Source organism: Mobula hypostoma, chromosome 6 (assembly GCF_963921235.1).
Source record: "Mobula hypostoma chromosome 6, sMobHyp1.1, whole genome shotgun sequence".
NCBI lineage: Eukaryota > Metazoa > Chordata > Chondrichthyes > Myliobatiformes > Myliobatidae > Mobula > Mobula hypostoma.
This window is the reverse complement of record NC_086102.1, coordinates 184,254,156-184,277,235: the sequence shown is the minus strand read 5'-3', so window position 1 is coordinate 184,277,235 and position 23,080 is coordinate 184,254,156. Positions and strand designations below refer to the sequence as shown.

Below are 23,080 nucleotides of genomic sequence, written 5' to 3'. Positions count from 1 at the left end.
GTCCAATGGCGGGATGGCTACACGTTTTCTGGATAGTTTGTTGTATTTTCTGACCTGTCTCGCAGTGTTCCTTTGTGCAACTAGTTCACCTTGGGCAGCGATGGACCTGTCGATGTTCTCCCAATCACAAGGCAACAAGAGGGTTGACAATTCCAGGTGAAGAGACAGTTGTCTGTTCACGTTGATGTCCAGAGTGGATCTAATACAATGGACACACTCCCCAATCAACCCTTGGCTAGCTCATCGTAGAATGTGTTTGGCCGCTGGAGAAACCACTGCAGAACGCAACCTCATGAACTTAGGGATGACGTCTTTGTCCTGGCATCTCAGAAGAAGGTTAAGGAACAAAGAAACCACATCTTCTCTTTACGCAATGATTCAAAGCAACAAATATTGAGGTGAACTTTCTCCCCGTAGAGGTAAGTGAAAAAGGATCTAGTGCTTTCCCGGCATATATAACAAATAAACTCTTCTCGGGCTTCCATCTGGGTCCAAGTATCAATTTTAACCAGCGTTTCGATGACAAACTCTCTGCCACCTTCATCAGGGATGATGTCTGGGCATGTCTAGTCTGGTGGTGTTTATACCCCCATCGCCTGTCCCTTCCAGTTGGTAAGTCATTATTCAATCAGGTTTCTGCTGTCCTACGTTGTTTACAATTGAATACAATCTTTTAAGTCTGTTCCATATTTTATAGTTAGCACTATGAAACATACATAATGGATAGCAGCAATAAAGCAAAGACCCAACTTTGAGCTGTAGTATTTGGGCTGGATAGGAAAAGCTTTTTCAAGTATGTAAAAATAAAAGAGAGATGAGAGTGGATATAGGGCCACTAGAAAATGAGGCAGGAGAAATAATAATGGGGGACAAGGAGATGGCAGTAGTTTGCATCAGTCTTCACTGCAGAAGACACTAGCAGTGTGCCAGATGTTGTAGAGTGTGAAGGAAGAGAAGTGGGTGCAGTTACTATTTCTAAGGGAAAATGTGCTCAAAAAGCTGAAAGACCTATAAGTAAATATGTCACCAGGACCAGATGAACTGCACCCTAGGGTTCTGAAGGAGGTAGCATTAGAGATTGTGACAGCATTAGAAATGAGGTGATGGAGTACTTGATGGCACAGGACAAGATAGGACAAAGTCAGCATGGTTTCTTTAAGGGAAAATCCTGCCTGATGAACCTGTTGGAATTCTTTGAGGAGATTACAAGTAGGATAGATAAAGGGGATGCAGTGGATGTTGTATATTTGGACTTCCAGAAGGCCTTTGACAAGCTGCCACACATGAGGCTACTTACCAAGTTAAGAGCCCGTACTATTACTGGAAAGTTACTGAGATGGTTAGAGCACTGGCTGATTGGGAATAAAAGGATCCTTGTCTGGTTGGCTGCCAGTGACTAGTGGTGTTCCGCAGGGGTCGGTGTTGGGACCACTTCTTTTCTACACTTCTTGTATATAAATGATTTAGATGATGGAATAGATGGCTTTGTTGCCAAGTTTGCAGATGATACAAAGATTGGTGGAGGGGCAGGTAGTGTTGAGGAAGCAGGTAGGATGCAGAAGGACTTAGGCAGATTAGGAGAATGGGCAAGGAAGTGGCAAATGAAATGCATGGTTGTGCACTTTGGTAGTAGAAATAAATGTGCGGACTATTTTCTAAATGGGAAGAAAATCCAAAAGTCTGACATGCAAAGGGACTTGGGAGTCCTTGAGCAAAACACCCTAAAGGTTAACTTGCAGGCTGAGTTGGTGGTGAGGAAGGCAAATGCCATGTTAGCATTCCTTTCGAGAGGTCTAGAATACAAGAGCTGAATACAAGTGATGCTGAGGCTTTGTAAAGGATACTTTGGGCTGAGATCTCTTTATCTGAATTAGATTTACTGATATCTTGAATATCAAAAATTAATCAGTGCAACATGCAAACTCAAGTATGATACAGAACTGAAAACAAAGTGATGAACAGCATGAGAAGATACCGGTATTGCTGTTTGATTCCCAAAAGCTATGAGAGATATCAGAAGAATGAGAGGTGGCCTTATTGAAACCTACTGAAGCCTAGTACCAATACTAGAGAGTGTGGATATGGGGGAGTCTAGGACTAAACAGCACAGCCTCAAAATAGAGGGGCGTCTATTTATAACGAAGATGAGGAGGAATTTCCTTCGTCAGAGAGTGGTGAATCTGTGGAATTCATTGCCACAGGTGGCTGTGAACGCCAGGTCATTGGGTGCATTTAAGGAGGAGGCTGATAGATTCTTGATTAGTCAGGGCATGAAACGTTATGGGGGGAATGGGACTGAGAAAGAAATAGATCAGCCATGATGAAATGACAGAGCAGGTATGATGGGCTGAATGGCCCAACTCTGTTCTTATGTCTTATGGTCTTATTTAAAGTACATCGTGTAAGCATCATATATGATGAAAAAGGAATCCTCATAGCTGGTCACTGAGCTTACTTTGCATTTATATTTCTCCATTTATTTCTCATATAATAGCATTTTCTTTGTGTTATTCATGCATATATATTTGATGAACTGAATTGATCTTACCTCCAATGGCCTCACACCGAGATGCCATCTCCCACAATACCAAGGCCATGGAGTACATATCCATCTGCTTAAATGATTCAAGATCTTCCAGGTTAACACGAGATTCCAAAACTTCAGGTGCCATGTACCTGGCTGTGCCAACCTGTTCAACAAGATAATACATTTTGTTTCCAAGCACTCTATGACCATTGAATGTAGTAACAATAAAATAACCATAAATAATGTTCCATTCTTTGTGGTTATTGATGGGCTGAATGGCCTAATTCTGATACTCTGTCTTATGGTCTTACTAGTCAGGGTGTCAAAGATAATGGGGAGAAGGCAGGAGAATGGGGTTGAGAGGGACGATAAATCAGTCGTGAGCAGACTAAACTGGGCTGATTGGCCTAATTCTGCTCCTGTGTCTTGTGGTCTAATATGTCATATACAGTAAATCAGATATAAAATCATAATTTAGAGTTTCTGAAATGGTAGTTAATTCTGTAACAGGGAAAAATTCCTTATCTACCTTAACAACACCCCTTATAATGTTGTATACATCTATCAGGTTCCCTCCCAGCCTCCTCTGCATTAAAGAAAACAAACCCAGACTACCCATTCTGAGATGCTCCATCCCAGGCGAAATCTGATCGTGTAATGCCTTCAGCAAGATCAGACTGAGTACAACAATTTTATAGCTTTCGTGAAAGAACTATTTAATCTCCTAATAAAATTAACTGAGAAAATGTTATGGCAGGAAGTAATTATGGTAGTTTATATAATGCAATACAGTTCATCTTTCTAATTCTTGTTCCAGCATCATGTGAGAGTGACAGTGTTTTTTCCTGTACTGAAATGCTGTTTTATTGAGGAAATCTGTGCTTAGATAATTACCCATGCACAAATAAATGTCAGCAAGGAAATGCTCTGAATTGTCATATTTCTTTTTCAATTCCATTTAAAAATTATTAATGACTGTTTTTACAAACAAGATAAAATCAAGCATCTTGTTATGTTCTCAATGTCCGGTCATTATTATGCTGTTATTCTTCAGAGGAAGTAACTAATTTGAGGTGGTATGGATGCATTTAGGGAGTTGAAGAACTGAACAGCAAGGCATGTTAATCATTGATATGCTTTGTGCTAACATTGGATCACTTTTATAAAGGAGGAGATTACCAAGTAATTTCAGGGCATTTACTTTGGTGTTGGCATTTACTTTCTCAGGATCAGAATAAAGCTTCATGTAAAGCAAGTGTAGATATAGAGGAATGGTCTGTGTTTGAAGTTTATTTATTTGTTAATTGATTGATTGATTGATTGAGATACAGCATGGAATAGGCCCTTCCAGCACTTTGAGCCACACCGCCTAGCAACCCGCGATTTAACCCTAGCCTAATCATGGGACAATTTACAGTGAACAATTAACCTACCAATCAATATGTCTTTGGATTGTGGGAGGAAACCAGAGCACGTGGAGGAAACCCACATTGTCACAGGGAGATAGTGCAAACTCCTTACAGGCAGTGGCAGGAATTGAACCTTATCTCTGGTATTGTAAAGTATTGTGCTAACCACTATGCTACTGTGCTACCCCTGGTAAATCTACCTTAATTATATTTGTAAGAAGGTAACAAGGTTGGTCAATAGGAGCAATGCATTTCATATAAACCTTTTGACAAGGTCATAAGTTTCCAGATGATAGTAAAATTAGTGATGTAGTGGAAAGTGAAGGAGGTTACCTGAGACCAGAATGGGATCTTGAATGACTGGGCCAGTGAGCAGAAGAATGGCAGACTGAGTTTAATTCAGATAAACGTGAGGAGCTGCCTTTTCGCAAGACAAACCAGGGCAGGACCTACATAATAAATGGTTGTGTCCTGAAGAGCGTATAAGAAAATAATTCTAGGGATTCTGGTACTTTGTTCTTTGAAAATGGAGACAAACATAGACAGGGTAGTGAAGAATATGCTTGCTTTTATCAGTGCAGGAGTAGGGATATCACACTACAGATGTACAAGGTATTGGTAAGGCTACTGTGCACAGTTGCAGTCACACTGCAATAGGAAGGGTGTTATTAAACCAGAGAGGGTGTGAGATAAAATGTAGGAGGATATTACTGAGATTGGAGGCCTTGGTCTGGAAGGAACAGTTGGATAGGCTTGGACCTTTTACCCTGGAACGTAGGATGCCCAGGATAACCTTGTGGAGATTTATAAAATCACAAGGAGCATAGATGAAGTGAATAGTCAAACTTTCCCCATAGTCAAGATCTTCTCTCCACAGTCAGCCTTTTTTCCATAGACAGAGTCTTCTTTCCATAGTCATAAGTCTTCTCCCCATAGTCAGTCTTCTCCCCAGTAGTCAAAGTCATTTCTCTATAGTCAAAGTCTTCTCTCCAGTAGTCAAAATCTTCTCCCCAGGGTAGGGGAGTCCAAAACTAAAGGACATGAGTGGTCTCTCTTTGTGGACTTAAGTTCAGAATGCTATTTGTTTGCAGTTATTGTTTGCATGATTTGAGTTGTGTTTTTTTTCGCCATTTCTCTGCACATTGGGGTGTCTGACAGTCTTTTTAAATGGGTTCTTTTAGGTTTCTTTGTTTTGTGGCTGCTTGTAAGGTTATACAACCTTAATGTTGTATAATGTATACATTCTTTGATAATAAATGTAACTTGAACTTTGATTACACAAGAATTGTGCCCAACACTAGCTAGACGACTCCTTGAGTTCCACACACTATTCTGGTCATCACATTTCAAGAAGGTTTGTAACTATACTGTGCAAAGAAGAAATGTATTTGGATGCGCTGGAGTGATTTTCTTGGAACGGAGGAGAAACCTGATAGAGACGTGCGAAACAGAGAAGGCAAGACAGGGTTAACAGGAAGACCCCCGGTCCCTTAGCAGAGCATTCAGACACTACGGAGCATAAGTGTAGACGAATAGGTAATGGGTTTAGAAGAGAGGTGAGGGAAACTCACTGCCTGGAAGCCTAGATCACATATTAAGGGTACTTGGACATGTTCCTGAAACAGAGTAAGCATTTGACCAGGGGTTCCCATGTTTTTTTTATATCAGGGACCCCTACCATTAACACAGGGGTTTGAAAACCCCAGGTTGGGAACCCCTGTATTAGAAGGTGAAATAATGTTGGATTTAAATGACGTTGACACGATACTGTTACAAACTTTCTGTGATTGATCAGGTGAGATGATGAAGGAAGGAGGAGTATGTTGTGGAATATAAGCACCAGCTTATATCCATTGCATTATTCAGCCTGTTTTATGACATAAATATAGTGTATCGTAGTAATAAAGGCGAAACAAGTGACTAACTAACCACTGCAAGTTAACAATCTTGCTGAATCCCATTGTCATCTATATTATCAAATACAGTATAGTTAGAACCCAACTGCAGCGTTAGATAACGACACAGTAATACCTTTTCAGCTAGCTAGGGGACATTTTAATAAGAACCAGCCTTAACCCAAGTCTCACCCATGTCTACATCCCAAGACTGAATTTCAACATTAATTCTGGGAATAGTGAAGTCAGACTGTGATAGAAGGGTACTGTGGGGAAAAGGTTAAGATAATAGACAGTGGTTGTGAATGCATACTGTAGGTCAACATGACAAACTGGCATATATCTAAATGGAAAAAGAGAGGAAACAGTCCAAAGCACTTAATTAAAGCAAGTTCAAGAAGTTAAAAGAGGGAATTATCCCAGAAAAGGTGAAACAGAAAACTACCAGATGAAATTCTGGAAAAACAGAAGATTTTTTTTTCTGTCTAACATGAGATTGTTGGGATACAAACCAGACATCTATAAAACAAATACATGAATTGTTACAAAAATAGTAGTGCTCGGATAACTAAGGAACTGGAAAAATAAAGACTAACAAAAGCATCCTGTTGTGTATTTAACATTTCAGTAATATTTGGGTAAACTTGTAAATATATTGTTTGATTAAGCATTCGTTCAAATAATTCATTACAGGTTATATGTAAAAATATGTTAATTGCATACATCATCACAAGAGCCATGTGATATGTGTGCACCTTGCTTAAACCCGCTACCGTGGTTGGTTAATTACTGGAATCGTTAGCTTCCAACAATGGTAAATTACCCAATCCTGGACTGGTTCCATTGATTGTCCTTGCTCCATATCACAGTTCCCATGCGTTTCTGTGAAATAAGCAGCCACAATTTTCCCAGCTCACAGTTTCTGTTTGAGTCATAGAAAAGTGCAGCACAGAAACAGACCCTTTGGCCTATCTAGTCCATGCCAAACCATTTAACTAGTCTCATTGACCTGCACCAGGACCGTATTCCTCCACACCCCTACCGTCCATGTACCTATCCAAACTTCTCTTAAACATTGGCATCAAGCTTGCATGCACCACTTCCTCTGGCAGCTCATTCTACATGCTCACAACCCTCTGAGTGAAGAGGTTTCCCCTCACGTACCCCTTAAACTTTTCATCTTTCACCCTTACCCATGACCTCTAGTTGTAGTCCCACTTAGTTGTAGCTTAAGTAGTAAGTAAGTTCCAACTTATTTTACATATGCACAAGATCTGAGACTAATGCTGGATAGATGCTAGAAAAAAAAGAACCCTTACTCTCAGGTCCACTGTTGTAAATAGACTGACATGCCACGGTGAGGGTATTTAAAAATAGAGTGGATAGGTTTAAGGTGAGGAGGAGGTTTAATGGTGCTCCGAGGAGCAAATTATTCACACAAAGAGTGGTTAGGATCTGCATTGAGGTGCCAGAAGAGGCAGTGGAGGTAGGAACTGTGACAATATTGCCTCCTAGGCAACTGGTAGGTATTGGAATGAGAAGGGCACAGAAGGATATGGAAGTAATGCAGGTAACGAAAGGTTCAAAAAGGTAAAAAGGTTCAAAGGTTCATTTATTACCTAAGCATAGATGCAGTATACAACTCTGATATTCTTCTTCTCCAGATAGCCACGAAACAAAGAAAAATCATGGAAGTCAGTTCAGAGAGAAACAGCAAACCCACCACCCGCACAAAAAAAGAACCAACACCCACAACCCCCCAACACAAAATGCAATCAGACCCTGAATCCCCCTCTCCCCACACATAAAACCCTAACAAAACACAACATGTACATCAGCCCCCAAATCTCTCTCCCCACTAAAAAAAGAGAAATAACAGGTGAAAATACAGAATATAAAAAGTAGGATAATTATAGATAGGTAATATGGTCAGCGTAGACACAGTGGGCCTATGTCCATGTTCTACAGTTCTATAACTATGACTGATTCCTTAATCAGAGGCATGAAGTGAACCTTGCTGAACGTCCTCAAATTTGTCTTTGAAAACTAAGCAAAGGCACCGTGGATCTGTGTCATTCCTATATTCTTCATCAGTTTTTAAACAATTCTCTCTCATCAACTCTATTGCTCATTTGCAATGACAACTCGAAGTGATTTGATTCCTTTTCCTACAGGTCCTTTTAGAGGATTAATTTTTAAAAGTGGACCAAGCCAAAGAATGAAATATTAGGGTTGGTGACAAATGCTCGATAGTAAAGGCACATTTTAAGGGAAGTGAGAAAGAGAGAGAGAAAGGAAAGTGGAGAGGTGGAGGTTTAGAGAAGGAATGCCAGAACGGAATACCTAGCCAGCTGAAGACATAGTAAATCAAAGAATGAACAGGTTGCAATTTGAAAAACGAACAGTTTGGGGATGTTGTAAATCGGAGTGGGGGTGGGAATAGAGGGAATAATCAAATAAAGTATGTTAGTATACAAATGAACCCTTTACATTTGTGGAATGAGAGTCAGTTCCTTTTTAAAATTATCTTTGTGACCAGACATTCTCTCCTTCTATCTTTTAGAGGGACTTTGATGTCCTCAGGATATTCTGCTGGTTATCTGCTGTATTGTTATTGCTTTAATTCTGAATATATTGTATGATTTATGTTTTGTAACTTCAAAACCTTAAACTTACTGACAGGAAGACACAGAAGGAACACAGGAGAAACACGGGAGAAACACACGGGAGCTGTGATATGGAGAAAGGACATTCAACCCAACCAGTCCAGGATTGGGCAATTTACAGTTGTTGAAAGCCAACAATTCCAATAATTTACCAACCACATAGTGGTTAGCACTATGCTTTACAGTACAAGCGACCCGGGTACAATTCCTGCCGCGGCCTGTAATCCGAAGATGTACCAGTTGGTAGGTTAATCGGTCATTGTAAATTGTCCTGTGATGAGGCGAGAATTAAAATGAGGGTTGCTGGATGGTGCATGGAAGGACCAGGAGGGCCTATTCCATGCTGCATCCCAATAAATTTCTTTTTTCTCTTCATTTTAACCTAATCATGAATATAGAAATAAATAAGAATACACTTCACAATTGATCAATTGTTCTGTCAGAATCGGAAATACATTGTAAGAACCATCTGTTTTTTTAGATTCCTTTAAAAATGAGTATATTATCCGGCTAGTTTTTTTTCCCACTGAGATATGGACACAATACATATAATTCAGTGTTTACATTGATAAGATTGGCACATTTGACTGTTTCTGTAAACTTAGATATTTCAATTACTTCCATACGTTTACCCCTTCAAGCTTCAGGAAGCTTTGGGGAATTTCCATTCCAACAGCCTGGAACATTATTTTATTGTTATTAGCTTACACTGGGGAGAAAACAAAATATTTAATATTAGAGGAATAATTCTTTCTATTTGTTAGCAAGAGGATTTTCAGTGAATTGATCCTTATTCAGCTAATATAGATATTGAAGCATTTTTAAGGCAACCTCTTAATTTATGAGATTGAAAGTTAGCTACTCAGATTTTGTCTGCTTGGTATGGCAACTAGTCTGCCCAGCACTGTCTGAAATTGTAGAGCGTTGTGAACACAGCCTATCATGAAAATAGGCCTTCCTTCCATTGGCTCGTCCCATACCATCATAATAAAGTTAGGGAGAGCTAATCTGCCCCAAAAATTGCTAGCTAACTTTGTGATAGAGAGCATACTGACATACAGAATGACAGTGTGGTACTCTAGCTGCAGTAAGACAGATCACAAAGCACTCCAATGGGTGGTTAGGGCAGATCAGCACATCATTGGAGTCAACTACCACACCTGGAGACAATCTACAACATCATTAAAGACCCATCCCATCCCGAACACTGTTTGTTCAATCTCCTTTCATCTGCTAGGAGATACAGAAACATCTTAGCCTAGACAGTAAAAGTGAAAAACAGCTTTTTCCTGAGGACTGTTGTGCAGCTGCTTAAAGCTACACCCCAGCTTGCTAATGGCCTTTGAAAGTTATAGACTTTCAAAGTCACTTCCGCATGTAAATATGGGATTATTTTATTAAGCTATACTGCATGGATTGTAAATATCTGTTTTGCACAGACTGGAGTAGCATCGCAATTTCATTGTCTTAAGCAATGACAATGAAGTTCTATTCTAAAGTAAATGTATTCTCAAAGTACGTATATGTTACCATATACTACCCTGAGATTCAGTTTCTTACCGGCATTTACATGAAACATAAAGGATCTATGACAAACCATACATTAATACAGACTGACTATATGCACTGGAAGGCAAACTATCCAAATAAAAAAGTATATTAACAGTGAGAGCAAGAATTGTAAAGAGTCCTTGAAAGTGAGCCTGTCTGTAGGTCACAGAATCCATTCAGAGTTGGGGTGAGTGAAGTTCCTACACTGGTTCAGGAGCCTGATGGTTGTGAGGAATAACTGTTCCTGAACCGAGTGGTGTGGTTCCTAAGGCGTCTGAATCCCCTGCCTGATGATAGTTGTGAGAAGAGAGCATGGCCTGGATTGTGGGAATCTTTGATGGATGTTGCTTTCTTGTGGCAGTGTTCTTTATAAATGTACTCAATGGTGGGGAGGGCTTTGCATAAGATGGACTGAGGGGTATCCATCATTTAGTCTTTTCCATTCCTGTGCATTGGTGTATTCATATCAGGCCATGATGCAACCGGTTAGGATGCTCTCCACTGTGAATCTATAGATGTTTGTCAAAGTTTTTGTTGACACACCAAATCTATGATAATTTCTTAAAATTTCTCCCAGGCCAGATTCTCTGATATGTTGTTGTCAAGGGATTTAAAGCTACCAGCTCTCTTCATTTCCAATCCCCTAATGAAGAATAGCTCAAAGACCTTGGAAGGCAAATTAGAGCACATCCAGATCACTCCACAGACAGTCCTCCCAGTCCACTCATTCGCCCTTCTTCCTCCCTTCCATTGACCAGAAGATTAAAAAGTTTGAGAACACATACAACATGCTCAAGGACAGCTTCTATCCTGCCGTTGTAAGAGCCTTGAATGAACAATGAAGATGAACACTTGATCACTCAATCTGCCTCATTATGACCTTGCACCTTATTTGTCTATCTATCCCTATTATACATTCTCCATAAATGTAACACTATATTCTGCAATTTGATCCCGTTTTTCACTTGTACTGCATCAAAATACTGATTTATACCGTGATTGGTCCAGTTCTAGATGGTGTGGAAAACAGATTCTTATCCTGGTATCTCGGCACATGCGTTGCTAATTATTTCCTACAAGTGTAAGTCAGGTTTACTAACTTGTGGGTGAACTAGAGCGGGTGCCATGGTAGCATAGTGGGTTAGCGCAACGCTATTACAGCTCGGGGCATCAGAATTCAGCATTCAATCCTGGCGTCTTGTGTAGGGGGATTTTACGTTCTCCCTGTGGAATGTGTGGGTTTCCTCCAGGTGCTCTGGTTTCCTCCCACACTCCAAAGACATACCAGTTGTGTTAATTGGTCTTTGTAAATTGCCCCATGACAATTCAGATTAAGTTGGGGATTATCGAGTCTTGAAGGGCCAGAAGGGCATATTCCACACTGTATATTTAAATAAACAAATAAATAAATAAATGGAATCAAAACATTGAAGGAAACAGAAAGGAAGCCAATGTCAACCTTCTAACAGTGGGCCAAAATCGAAGTCCTCATTTCTGGTATTGATTCCTGAACAGGTTATGTATGAGAAAATTACATTAAGATAGAATCAAGATATATGGAGTCATAGAGAAGTACAGCACAGAAACAGGCCCTTTGGCCCATCTAGTCCATGTTGAGCTATTTAAACTGCTTACTTCAATCGACCTGCACCCAGACCATAGCCCTCCATACCCCTTCCATCCATGTACCTATCCAAACTTCTCTTAAACTTTGAAATCAAGCTTGCACGCACCACTTGTGCTGGCAGCTCATCCCACACTCTCATACCCTCTGAGAGAAGAAGATCCCTTCAAATTCCCCTCAAACTTTTCACCTTTCATCCTTAACCCATGTCCTCTAGTTGTAGTCCCACCCAACCTCAGTGGTAAAAGCCTGTTTACCCTATCTATACCCCTCATAGTTTTGTACTATCAAATCTCCCCCAAATAGATAGATAGATAGGTAGATAGACAGACACACTTTATTGATCCCAAGGGAAATTGGGTTTCATTACAGTTGCACTGACCAAGAATAGAGTATAAATATTGCAATATAAAACCATAAATAATTAAGTAATAATATGTAAATTATGCCAGATGGAAATAAGTTCAGGACCAGCCTATTGGCTCAGGGTGTCTGACCCTCCAAGGAAGGAGTCGTAAAGTTTGATGGCCACAGGCAGGAATGACTTCCTATGACGCTCTGTGTTGCATCTCGGTGGAATGAGTCTCTAGCTGAATGTACTCCTGTGCCCAACCAGTACATTATGTAGTGGATGGGAGACATTGTCCAAGATGGCATGCAACTTGGACAGCATCCTCTTTTCAGACACCACTGTGAGAGAGTCCAGTTCCATTCCCACAACATCACTGGCCTTACGAATGAGTTTGTTGATTCTGTTGGTGTCTGCTACCCTCAGCCTGCTTCCCCAGCACACGACAGCAAACATGATAGCACTGGCCACCACAGACTCGTAGAACATCCTCAGCATCGTCCGGCAGATGTTAAAGGACCTCAGTCTCCTCAGGAAGTAGAGACGGCTCTGACCCTTCTTGTAGACAGCCTCAGTGTTCTTTGACCAGTCCAGTTTATTGTCAATTCGTATCCCCAGGTATTTGTAATCCTCCACCATGTCCACACTGACCCCCTGGATGGAAACAGGGGTCACCGGTACCTTAGCTCTCCTGAGGTCTACCACCAGCTCCTTAGTCTTTTTCACATTAAGCTGCAGATAATTCTGCTCACACCATGTGACAAAGTTTTCCACTGTAGCCCTGTACTCAGCCTCAAATCTTCTGTGTTCCAAAGAATAACGTCATAACCTATTCAATCTTCCCTTATAGCTCAGATCCTCCAGAGCCGGCAACATCCTTGTAAATTTTCTCTGTAGTCTTTCAAACTTAATTACATCTTTCCTGGAGGTGGTTGACAAAACTGCACACAATACTCCAAATTGGCCTCACCAATGTCATATAACAACTTCAATATAACATCCCATCTCCTGTACTCAATGCTTTGATTTATGAAGGGCAATGTGCCAAGAGCTCCCTTTATGACCCTATCTACCTGTGATGCCATTTTCAATGAATTATGGACCTGTAGTCCCAGATCCCTCTGTTCCACAGCCCTTTGATAGTGTAATAATATATAATCACTTGTTTTCTTGGTTTATGCATAAAATGGCCTCCTGATTAATGTAAAATGGCAGGTAAGCTATAATAATTACCTTGGGGAGAGAAGGAGTAATCCTCAATAAGGATCATGACTGCAACACAATAATGGGATCAAAGAGCAATTCATTCACTGAACCACAAGAGCTGTTTATTGCTTTCAGACTTTGGGTATACAGCTTAACCTGGGAATGTACATACCAGATAATTCCACTGTACCCAATTTTCCAGGGATTACACACTGCCCTATTATTACATTCAGGTGCAAACTTCAAAGGGCCCATAATGTAAAACTGTCAACAAAAGTGGCTACAAATTCAGTTTTTTGCTTGATTTTGTGCATCTAATGTATTGTGTAGAAATAGCCTTTGGAAATGAATACATAGCAGTAATTTTTTTTCAAAATATCCCTTTTGCTATTTCATTTTAATCCTTGTAATCTTGTTCATAAACCCATAAGATATATCTCATAATCTGTGTCCATGAGGCGAATCTCAGAGCTGTATACTGCATGCATACTTCGATAATAAATGAAGCTTTGAACTTTTGGACCTTTGATATAGGAGCAGAATTAGGCCATTTGGCCCATCGAGTCTGCTCCACCTTTTCATCATGGCTGATCCATTTCCCTCTCAGCCTCAATCTCCTGCCTTCTCCCCGTATCCCTTCATGCCCCAACTAAACAAGAACCTATTAACCTCTGCCTTAAATATACCCACTGATTTGGTCTCCACAGCTGCCTGTGGCAACGAATTCCACAGCTTCACCACACTCCGGCTAAAGAAATTCCTCCTCACCTCTATTCTAAAGGGATGTCCCTCTGTTCTGCGATCTGACAAGCAAGGTAAGACATTGTCTACTCTTAACCCACAGAGAATGTTGAGGAACTCAGTGAGTCAGGGAGCTTCTATGGAGAAAAATAAACAGGCATGTAATTCCACTGATGCTGCCTGACCCACTGAATCCCTCCAATGTTGTGTGTGTGTGTGTGTGTGTGTGTGTGAGAGAGTGTGTGTGTGAGTGTGTGTGTGTGTGTGTGTGTGTGTGTGAGTGAGTGTGTGTGTGTGTGTGTGTGAGAGTGAGAGTGTGCGTGAGAGTGTGTGTGTGTGAGAGTGAGTGTGTGTGTGTGTGTGAGTGTGAGTGCGAGTGTGTGTGTGTGTGAGTGTGTGTGTGTGTGTGTGTGTGTGTGTGTGAGTGAGAGTCTGTGTGTGTGTGTGTGTGTCTCCGGTCTCTCCTGTGTCATGATACACTATTACCACTCCATCTTTACAGTGCTTTCTCATGTCAGAAGAGACTCACCTGGCCACTATTAGCAAAGTCATCAGCAGTTAGAGATGGGTCAAGCCTCAGCGCCAGCCCAAAGTCACACAGAATGCATTCCTTCTTGTTGCTAACTAGTACATTCGTGCTCTTTATGTCTCTGTGAGAAATGGGAATCTTCGGGGTTCCACAGGCAGTATAATCGCTATGGAGGTGAGCAACCCCATTCACCAGGGATCCTGTCATCACGTACATCTCTGGCCAAGTCAGAATGTGATTGGTCAGGAAGTCTTGCAGGTTTCCCAAGCTGTGATAGGCTGTAATTAGCCAGTATTGCTTTTCAATTCCTCTTCCCCTCTCTTCAGCTGTAAGAAACTGCAGCACACTCTCATGTTTGAGGTCAACATCTGAAAAAATCTTTTTCTCAGTCCTCCATGATGCGTATTCTTCACATGGGAAGATTTTCACTGCCACAGTCTCATATTGTCCTGAAGTGCTATGCTTGAGTTTTGCTCTCCACACTTCTGCAAATCTTCCTTTCCCAACCATGCTATCCAGTTCAATGGGCAACAGTTCAGTATTATGGTTGATATTGTTGGCACACGTCGCACTGATGTCAGAATGACCATCATCAGTCTCCACGGAGCATTTTCCCTCATACTCGCCTGATTTTCCGTCGACGGTCCTAGTTTGGTTTCGGTGCTCTACCTCTGGCCACTCTTGGGTCACTTTTCTTTGTTGTCGAGTACGAAACAGGTAGAATGCCATTGTTATCATGAAGGCAATAAGGATGGGCGGAAGGAGGCTCAATATGGCGACTGGAATGACTTCATTGTTTTGTGGTATGGGATAGTCTAGAAGAAAAATAGGTAATCATGAAAATGAAGCACAACAACCTAGAAATTGGAATGTCCTATTTAATTGTACAAATGATGATTAAGATTATAAATGCGACAAAGTCTGCAGATGCTGGAAATCCAAAGCAACCCACACAAGATGCTGGAGGAACTCAGCCGGTCAGGCAGCATCTATGGAAATGAATGGCAATGACAGTTGACGTTTCAGGCTGAGACCGTTCTTCAGGACTGAAAAGGAAGGGGAAGATACCAGAATAAAAAGGTGGGGGGGAAGGGAAGGAGTATAGCTGGAAGGTGATAGGTGGGTGTGAAAGCCAAGGGCTGGAGAGGAAGGAATCTGACTGGAGAAGAGAGTGGATCACAGGAGAAAGGGAAGGAGGAAGGGTCCCAGGGGGAAGTAACAGGCAGGTGAGAAGAAGTGAAAGGACAGGGTAGGGAATAAAGGAAGGGGGGGGTTGGGATTTGTTTGCTAGGAGAAGAAGTCAATATTCATGCTATCAGGTTGGAAGCTACCCAGACGGAATATAAGGTGTTGCTCCCCTACCCTGAGGGTGGCCTCATCTTGGCACAGGAGAAGATAATGGACCAACAAGCCAGAACAGGAATGGGAATTGGAATTAAAATGTTGGGACACTGGGAAGTCCCGCTTGTGACGGATGTAGCACAGGTGCTTGACAAAGTGGTCCCCCAACTTACGATGGCTCTCACCAGTGTCGAGGAGGCTGCAACGGGAGCGCTGGACACGATATACCAATTAATGATTAAGGTTTATTTTGTGCATGTTTCATACCAGGTGATCTCTAGGACTTAAATGGTTGGTGTAGTAGTTACTTCAGAACAAATCAAAACCACTCAGAGGCTAAACACGAGGTGGGGTGGGAGAGGGGTTGATACTGGATGACACGCTCGAAGAATAACAAAGTTTTAAGTTGAAGAAAGTACGTTCAATCCTTTAGTAAGAAACCTGCAAAGACGAACAATCTTGTAATGATAAAACTAATGAAACTAAAACCAGTGCTATAACAAGATAAGCAGTCTAAGTGAATTCAAACGTACTTACCTGTTAGTGTTAAGTGCATTTAAACGTAACTAAGCATTAGCATAGAGAAATTAATGTTCTTAGGTGTTAACTGTCAACAACAAAAAATAATTCCCCCAACCCACCCCTTGTTCCAACCAGACTAAAGCTGAACTAAAGATTAAGTGTGAATATGTAACGATACTCTTTACTTCTACCACCCCCCAACCCACATGACCAATTGCCAATAATAAAAGCACAAAATACAACGCTGACAGAAATAGGTACATGGTTCCTACAGTTGGAATTAAATTTTGTCTCTGGTTCAATAGAGCACCATCACGTTATTACTTTCCAAAAGGGTCAAAAGTAATACATACAGTATACCTTGAAGTTAATGTTTGTTTGTCTCAACATCATGTAACCCTTGTAATATTTGAGTTGGACTGTTTACAGAATTCATATTATTATCTTGCTGACTGATAGTTTTTGCCTTCCTTCCCTCATCTTAGTGTGTTACCAGTTTAAAGCAATCTTACAAGGTAAGATTATCATTTTCCTTTTTTTTTGGCCAGGGACCATTTTTGGCCCAGGATGGAACATTTGTTTGGAATGCTGGTTGGGGTTGCAACTGGAGTGAATTAAGAATCCTGCTGGACTTCTAGATGGTGCAGCATGGTAGCACAGTGGTTAGCACAATGCTTTATGGTACCAGCGACCTGGGTTCAATTCCCGCTGTTGCCTGTAAGGAACTTGTATGTTCTCCCCGTGACCGTGCGGGTTTCCTCTGGGTGCTCCGGAGATGAACGGGTTGGTAGGTTAATTGGGCATTGTAAAATGTCCCGTGATTAAGCTAGGGTTAAATCGGGGCATTGCTGGTCAGTGTGGCTCTAACAGCTGGAAGGGCATATACAGTTCTGTATCTCAATAAGTAGGTAAGAAGAAAGGTAGGTAGGCAGGTAGGTGGGTAAATAATGCTCCCTAAAGTGGAAACTCCATAAGGAAATGAAGAAGTGTTAGTTGATGATGATGATGATGATGAAGATTGACTATCTGGAGATCTATTGAATATTTATCAAATATTCTGTCATGGTCTGGTCCATGAAGTCCGCATTCCGGTTCACGGTCCGGTCTGTGGACTCAGGACTCTGGGTCTTCCAGCTGTCCCTTGTTTGAGTTAATCACAGGCACCTGATTCCCATCTTGGGGCTTGGAATATAAGTAGCCTTGGGGTTGAGTGTGAGCTGCTGGTTTGTTTTGTCAAGATCCCCTGGGAGCAACCTGCCAGTGGAAGGCTAGAGCAGCCAATTGCCATCTTTAGGCTGCGTTGGGGAACCATCCCCTCATGGAGCCTTGCTGACAGTAGTTGGAGCTGTCTTTGTGGTATGGATTTGGCTGTTTCCCGGGCCAGCTGAGTAGCTGTCAGCCACTCCAAGCTAGGTAGGGATCTGGCTGTTTCCATAGCCAGCTGAGGTTGCTGGCTGAACTGAGACTCAGAGCTACCCCGGAGCAGAGATGGAACTGTCTGTTGTTCTTTGGTGTTGTCTCTTGTCCTCGCCTCCGTGGGGTAAGTCAGGCTGTTCTGTTGTTGCGCTGCAGGGGGTCTTGTCTTGTCTTTGCCTCTGTGGGGTAAGTTAGGCCATTCTGCTATTGCCCTGCAGGGTGTCTTGTCTTGTCCTCGCCTCCGTGGGGTAAGTCAGGCTGTTTTGCCGTTGCCCTGCGGGGGGATCTGTCTTGTCTTTGCCTCTGTTAGGTAAGTCTGGCCATTCTGCTGTTACCCAACGGATGGTCCTGTCCCACCTTGGTGTGGAGAAGTTGAGTCAGTATCCTTCCTGTAATGCCACAGGATTTTATCTTGTTAAGCTGCCTCTCGTGAGGCACTTTATCAAATATCTTCTGAAAATCAAAGTAAATGACATCCACTGCCTCTCTTTTGTCCACCCTACATGTTACTTCCTCGAAGAATTCTAACAGATTTGTCAGGCAAGATTTCCCTTTACAGAAACCATGCTGACTTTGATTCATTTTATCATTAGTCTCCAAGTACCCTGAAACCTCATCCTTAATAATGAATATCAACACTTTCCCGTGACTGAGGTTAGGTTAACTGGCCTGTAATTTCCTCTTTTTTGTTTTCCTCCCTTCTTAAAGAGTGGAGTGACATTTGGAATTTCCCAGTCCTGCTGGACCATACCAGAATTAAGTGATTCTTGAAAGATCATGACCAAAGAATCCATTATCTCTTCTACAACTTCTTTCAGTATCCTGGGAAGTAGTCCTTTTGGTCTGGGTGACTTATCCGCCTTGACTTCTGAGTTTGCCTAGCACTTTTTCCTTTGTAGTAGCAATGACACTCACTCCTGCTCCCTGACACTCATGGTCCTCTGGCAGACAGCTAGTGTCCTCCACAGTAAAGACTGAGGCAAAGTGCTTATTAAGTTCAGCTAGCATTTCTTTGTCCCCAATTACTACCTCACCAGCATAATTTTCCAGTAGTCTAATATCAATTCTCATCTCCCTTTTCTCTTTAAATAACTAAAAAAACTTTTAGCATCCCGCTTTATGAGGCTAGTTTGCCCTCATAATTCCTCTCTTCGCTTCTTATAGCTTTTTTAGTTGCCTTTTGTTGGATTTTAAAAGCTTCCCAATTATCCACCTTCCTGCTCACTTTTCTTACCTTATAATCCCTTTCTTTTTATGCAGTTCTTAACATAGAACATAGAAATTTACAGCACATTACAGGCCCTTCAGCCCACAATGTTGTGCCGACCATGTAACCTACTGTAGAAACTGCCTAGAATCTCCCCAGTGCATAGCCCTCTATTTTTCTAAGCTCCATGTACCTATCCAAGAGGCTCTTAAAGGACCCCATTGTATCCGCTTCCACCACCGCTGCCGGCAGTGCATTCCATGCACCCACCACTCTCTGTGTGAAAAATTTACCCTGACATCCCCTCGGTACCTATTTCCAAGCAGCTTAAAACTATGCCCCCTCGTGTTAGCCATTTCAGCCCTGGGAAAAAGCCTCTGACTATCCACATGATCAATGCCCCTCATCATCTTATACACCTTTATCAGATCACCAGGGGACAAGGAGATGGCTGCTGAATTAAATGAGTATTTTGCATCAGTCTTCACTGTGGAAGACACTAGCAATATGCCTGATGTTGTAGTGGTGAAGGAAGAGAAGTGGGTGCAGTTACCATTACAAGAGAGAAGGTGCTTAAAAAGCTGAATGACCTGAAGGTACATAAGTCACCTGGACCAGATGAACTGCATCCTAGGGTTCTGTAAACGGTACCATCAGAGATTATGGTGGTATTATAAATGATCTTTCAAAAATCATTGGACTCTGGCATGGTGCCAGAGGACCGGAAAATTGAAAATATCACTCCACTCTTTAAGAAAGGAGAAAGGCAGCAGAAAGGAAATTATAGACCAGTTAGCCTGACCTCATTGGTTGGGAAGACGTTAGTCAATTGTCAAGGATGAGGTGATGGAGTACTTGGTGACACAGAGCAAGATAGGACAAAGTCAGCATGGTTTCCTTCAGGAAAAATCCTGCCTGACGAACCTGTTGGAATTCTTTGAGGAGATTACACACAGGATAGATAAAGGGGATGCAGTAGATGTTGTATATTTGCACTTTCAGAAGGCCTTTGACAAGATGCCACACATGAGGCTCCTTACCAAGATATTACCCATGGTATTACTGGAAAGTTACTGAGATGGTTAGAACACTACTGATTGGAAGAAGGCAGCGAGTGGGAATAAAAGCATACTTTTCTGGTTGGCTGCCAGTGTCTAGTGATGTTCCGCAGGGGTCGGTGGTAGGACCACTTCTTTTTATGTTGTATATAAATGATTTAGATGATGGAATAGATGGCTTTGTTGCCAAGTTTGCAGATGATACGAAGATTGGTGGAGGGGCAGGTAGAGTTGAGGAAACAGGTAGGATGCAGAAGGACTTTGACAGATTAGGAGAATGGGCAAGAAAGTGGCAAATGAAATACAATGTTGGAAAATGCATGGTCATGCACTTTGGTAGCAGAAATAAATGTGCAGACTATACTTTTTTCAATTAAAAAGCCATCTTGTAAGCATTCAACAAATTCCCTCTCTTGAGATCCGACACCAACCTGTTTTTCCCAATCCCCTTGCATATTGAAGTCCCCCATTACAATTGTGACATTTTCCACAGATGCTGCCTAACATTCTGAAAATTTCCCAAGATTTTCTGGTTTTTATTTCCTTCATCTGAAATGCTTGATTTTCATTTGCAGAAGTCTGATTTCCTTTACTTCACTGGAATACCCAAAGAAGAATGACATTTTTTTAAAATCTGTGGTGTTTAAAAATGATAAAGAGGTGAGAGATGATAACTAAATATAAATTGCACATCACTCTGTGTCACCTTTCATTGGTGCGCCAGCTTGTCGTTATGCACCGTCTCGTTTGACATGGGCGAACATGGTCTATCCATGACCATGGTTGTTCTTGGCAAATTTTTTCTACAGAAGTGGTTTGCCATTACCTTCTTCTGGACAGTGCCTTTACAAGACGGGTGACCCCAGCCATTATCAATACTCTTCAGGGATTATCAGCCTGGTGTCAATGGTTGCATAACCAGCTGCTCACGCGTCTTCACGTGACCCTGATCGGGAGGCTAAGCTGGGGCTGCACCTTGCCAAGGGTGACCTGCAGGCTAGCAGAGGGAAGGAGTGCCTTACACCTCCTTTGGTAGGGACATATCTCCACCCCATCATCCCGTCATTCCATTAATTATCCTTTAAGCTTTTGTTCTACCTTGTTTCATCTCTCAGATGAATTTTTGGAATGGACTCTCCAATTTAGAGTGAATTATGAAGTCATTGTCCTGCTTGGTGATGCAATAATATCAGCCTGAGTTCGAATCCAAGACGGGTTGAGCGTCGAGCTGGCAACTCGGCCTCGTAAAAACAAGAATAGCTTGCTACGGAAACACCATCAAAAGACAGTGCCCCAATAACTCCACTGCCGAGTTAAGGGCTATTCTTCTTCTTCTATGAAGTCATTGTTTCTTAGAAAAAAATCCAATTATATTTAAATTGTTTGATGACATTTACTTCAAGGATACAGAAACTTTAAAATGTAAAGTTCTGCAAGAGTCCATGCCAATTTAAAACACAACTGTATCTATTGCTCTTAAACAATCAAGAACAATTTCTGCATCCACTTACGGCAAGTAAAATGATTCATTAACCATGCCAGCTGTTTCAACAAATGCCAGAGAATACATAAACAATATCGCAGGATACAAGTTTAGAAAAATAGCTTACACAAAGCTGTACGATGAATGAAATATATTGTGTATGGACAAAATTTGACATTAATGGCATGCAGCTAGAGCAGGGGAATGAAATGAAGAGGTCTTTGTCCTCTTTCCTTTGTGAATTCTAAACTCATACAAAGGATTTCCTTATTTGGTGCATCAATATTTTCATATGCAAGTTTCCGGCAACAGCCTGAGGGGAAGAAAATGTTGACATGTAACTTACAGTAAAACTCCTGAATTTGTCTTTAACAATAAACTTTTGGCCTTGAGCGGACTTTGGGAAATTCTGTTATTAATATTCTGTCTTGCTTTCTTCCATTCAGTCAACAGTTCTGTACAGACAGATCTGTGCTGGCTCCTGGTTAAACAATCACCTATTTTTTAAAATAAGCCCTTACTACCGGAAGAAAAAGGAGAAGAATGAGGCCATTTGGCCCATCAAGTCTGCCCCACCATTTCACCATGGCTGATCCATTTCCCTCTCAGCCCCTATCTTCTGCCTTCTCCCCATATCCCTTCATGCTCTGACAACCTGTCAACCTCTGCCTTAAATCTCTGCCTCCATAGATTCACCACTCTCTGGCTAAAGAAATTTCTCCTCATCTCCGTTCTAAATGGATGTCCCTCTAGTCTGAGGCTGTGTCCTCTGGTCCTAGACTTCCCCACCATAGCAAACATCCTCTCCACACCCACTCAATCTTGGATAAATTTGTTAATTTGCAATTTGCAAAAGTTGGTGTGGGAGAAGAGAAAGCTGAACGCATTCCATGAAACGGAATAAGCAGAAAATATTCTTTTGAGGAAAGAAAACTCACCGTTTAGTTCAGCTTCAAAAATAAGTTTATCATTACACTCCTGTTCATTGGTACAACCACACACATACACCATCCCCTTCCCAACAGGCTGCTCAGTCATGATACAAACTGTTGTATTGTAAGTTGTGATTATTATGTCCTCCACTGGTAAGTGTGGATAGTGACACATTGTTTGCACACTCGTGGATTCATTGTTCTTCCTCCTGTGGGAAAAGACAAAAGTTCATATTGTGTAAATAAGATCTGGAGTGGTTTCTTAAAATTTTTATTTATTTTAAAGATTCAGCACAAGGTAGGCCATTCCAGCCTTTAAGCAGCACTTCCCCCACAGTCCCAATGACCCCAATTTAACCCTGACCCAATCACGGGATGCATCTTTGGACTGTGGGAGGAAACTGGAGCAGCAGGCGTAAACCCACGCATTCCACGGGGATAACATACTAAGATTCTTTATAGGAGATGCTGGAACTGAACTCCTAACTCCAATGCCCTGAGCTGTAATAGTGTCGCACTAACTGCTACACTACCAATGCTCACAGCAATGATTCAGCTTCCTTCATCTGCAAAAATCCTAAAAAAAAATTGTGGATGTGGCCCAGCCCATTTCAGATAAAGCCA

The 23,080-nt window shown here is 41.6% G+C and overlaps 1 protein-coding gene across 1 annotated transcript in view; it reads right to left on the bottom strand.

The window, feature by feature from the left end:
• tgfbr2l (transforming growth factor beta receptor-like) overlaps window positions 1-23,080 on the bottom strand; it is a 107,931-nt gene that overhangs the window by 26,715 nt on the left and 58,136 nt on the right. Inside the window, exons 3-5 of the mRNA XM_063052423.1 lie at window positions 22,463-22,665; window positions 14,498-15,312; window positions 2,549-2,690 (exon numbers count right to left, since the gene is read on the bottom strand). Coding sequence (XP_062908493.1) covers window positions 2,549-2,690; window positions 14,498-15,312; window positions 22,463-22,665 — 1,160 coding nt within the window. The remainder of the gene's footprint in view (window positions 1-2,548; window positions 2,691-14,497; window positions 15,313-22,462; window positions 22,666-23,080) is intronic.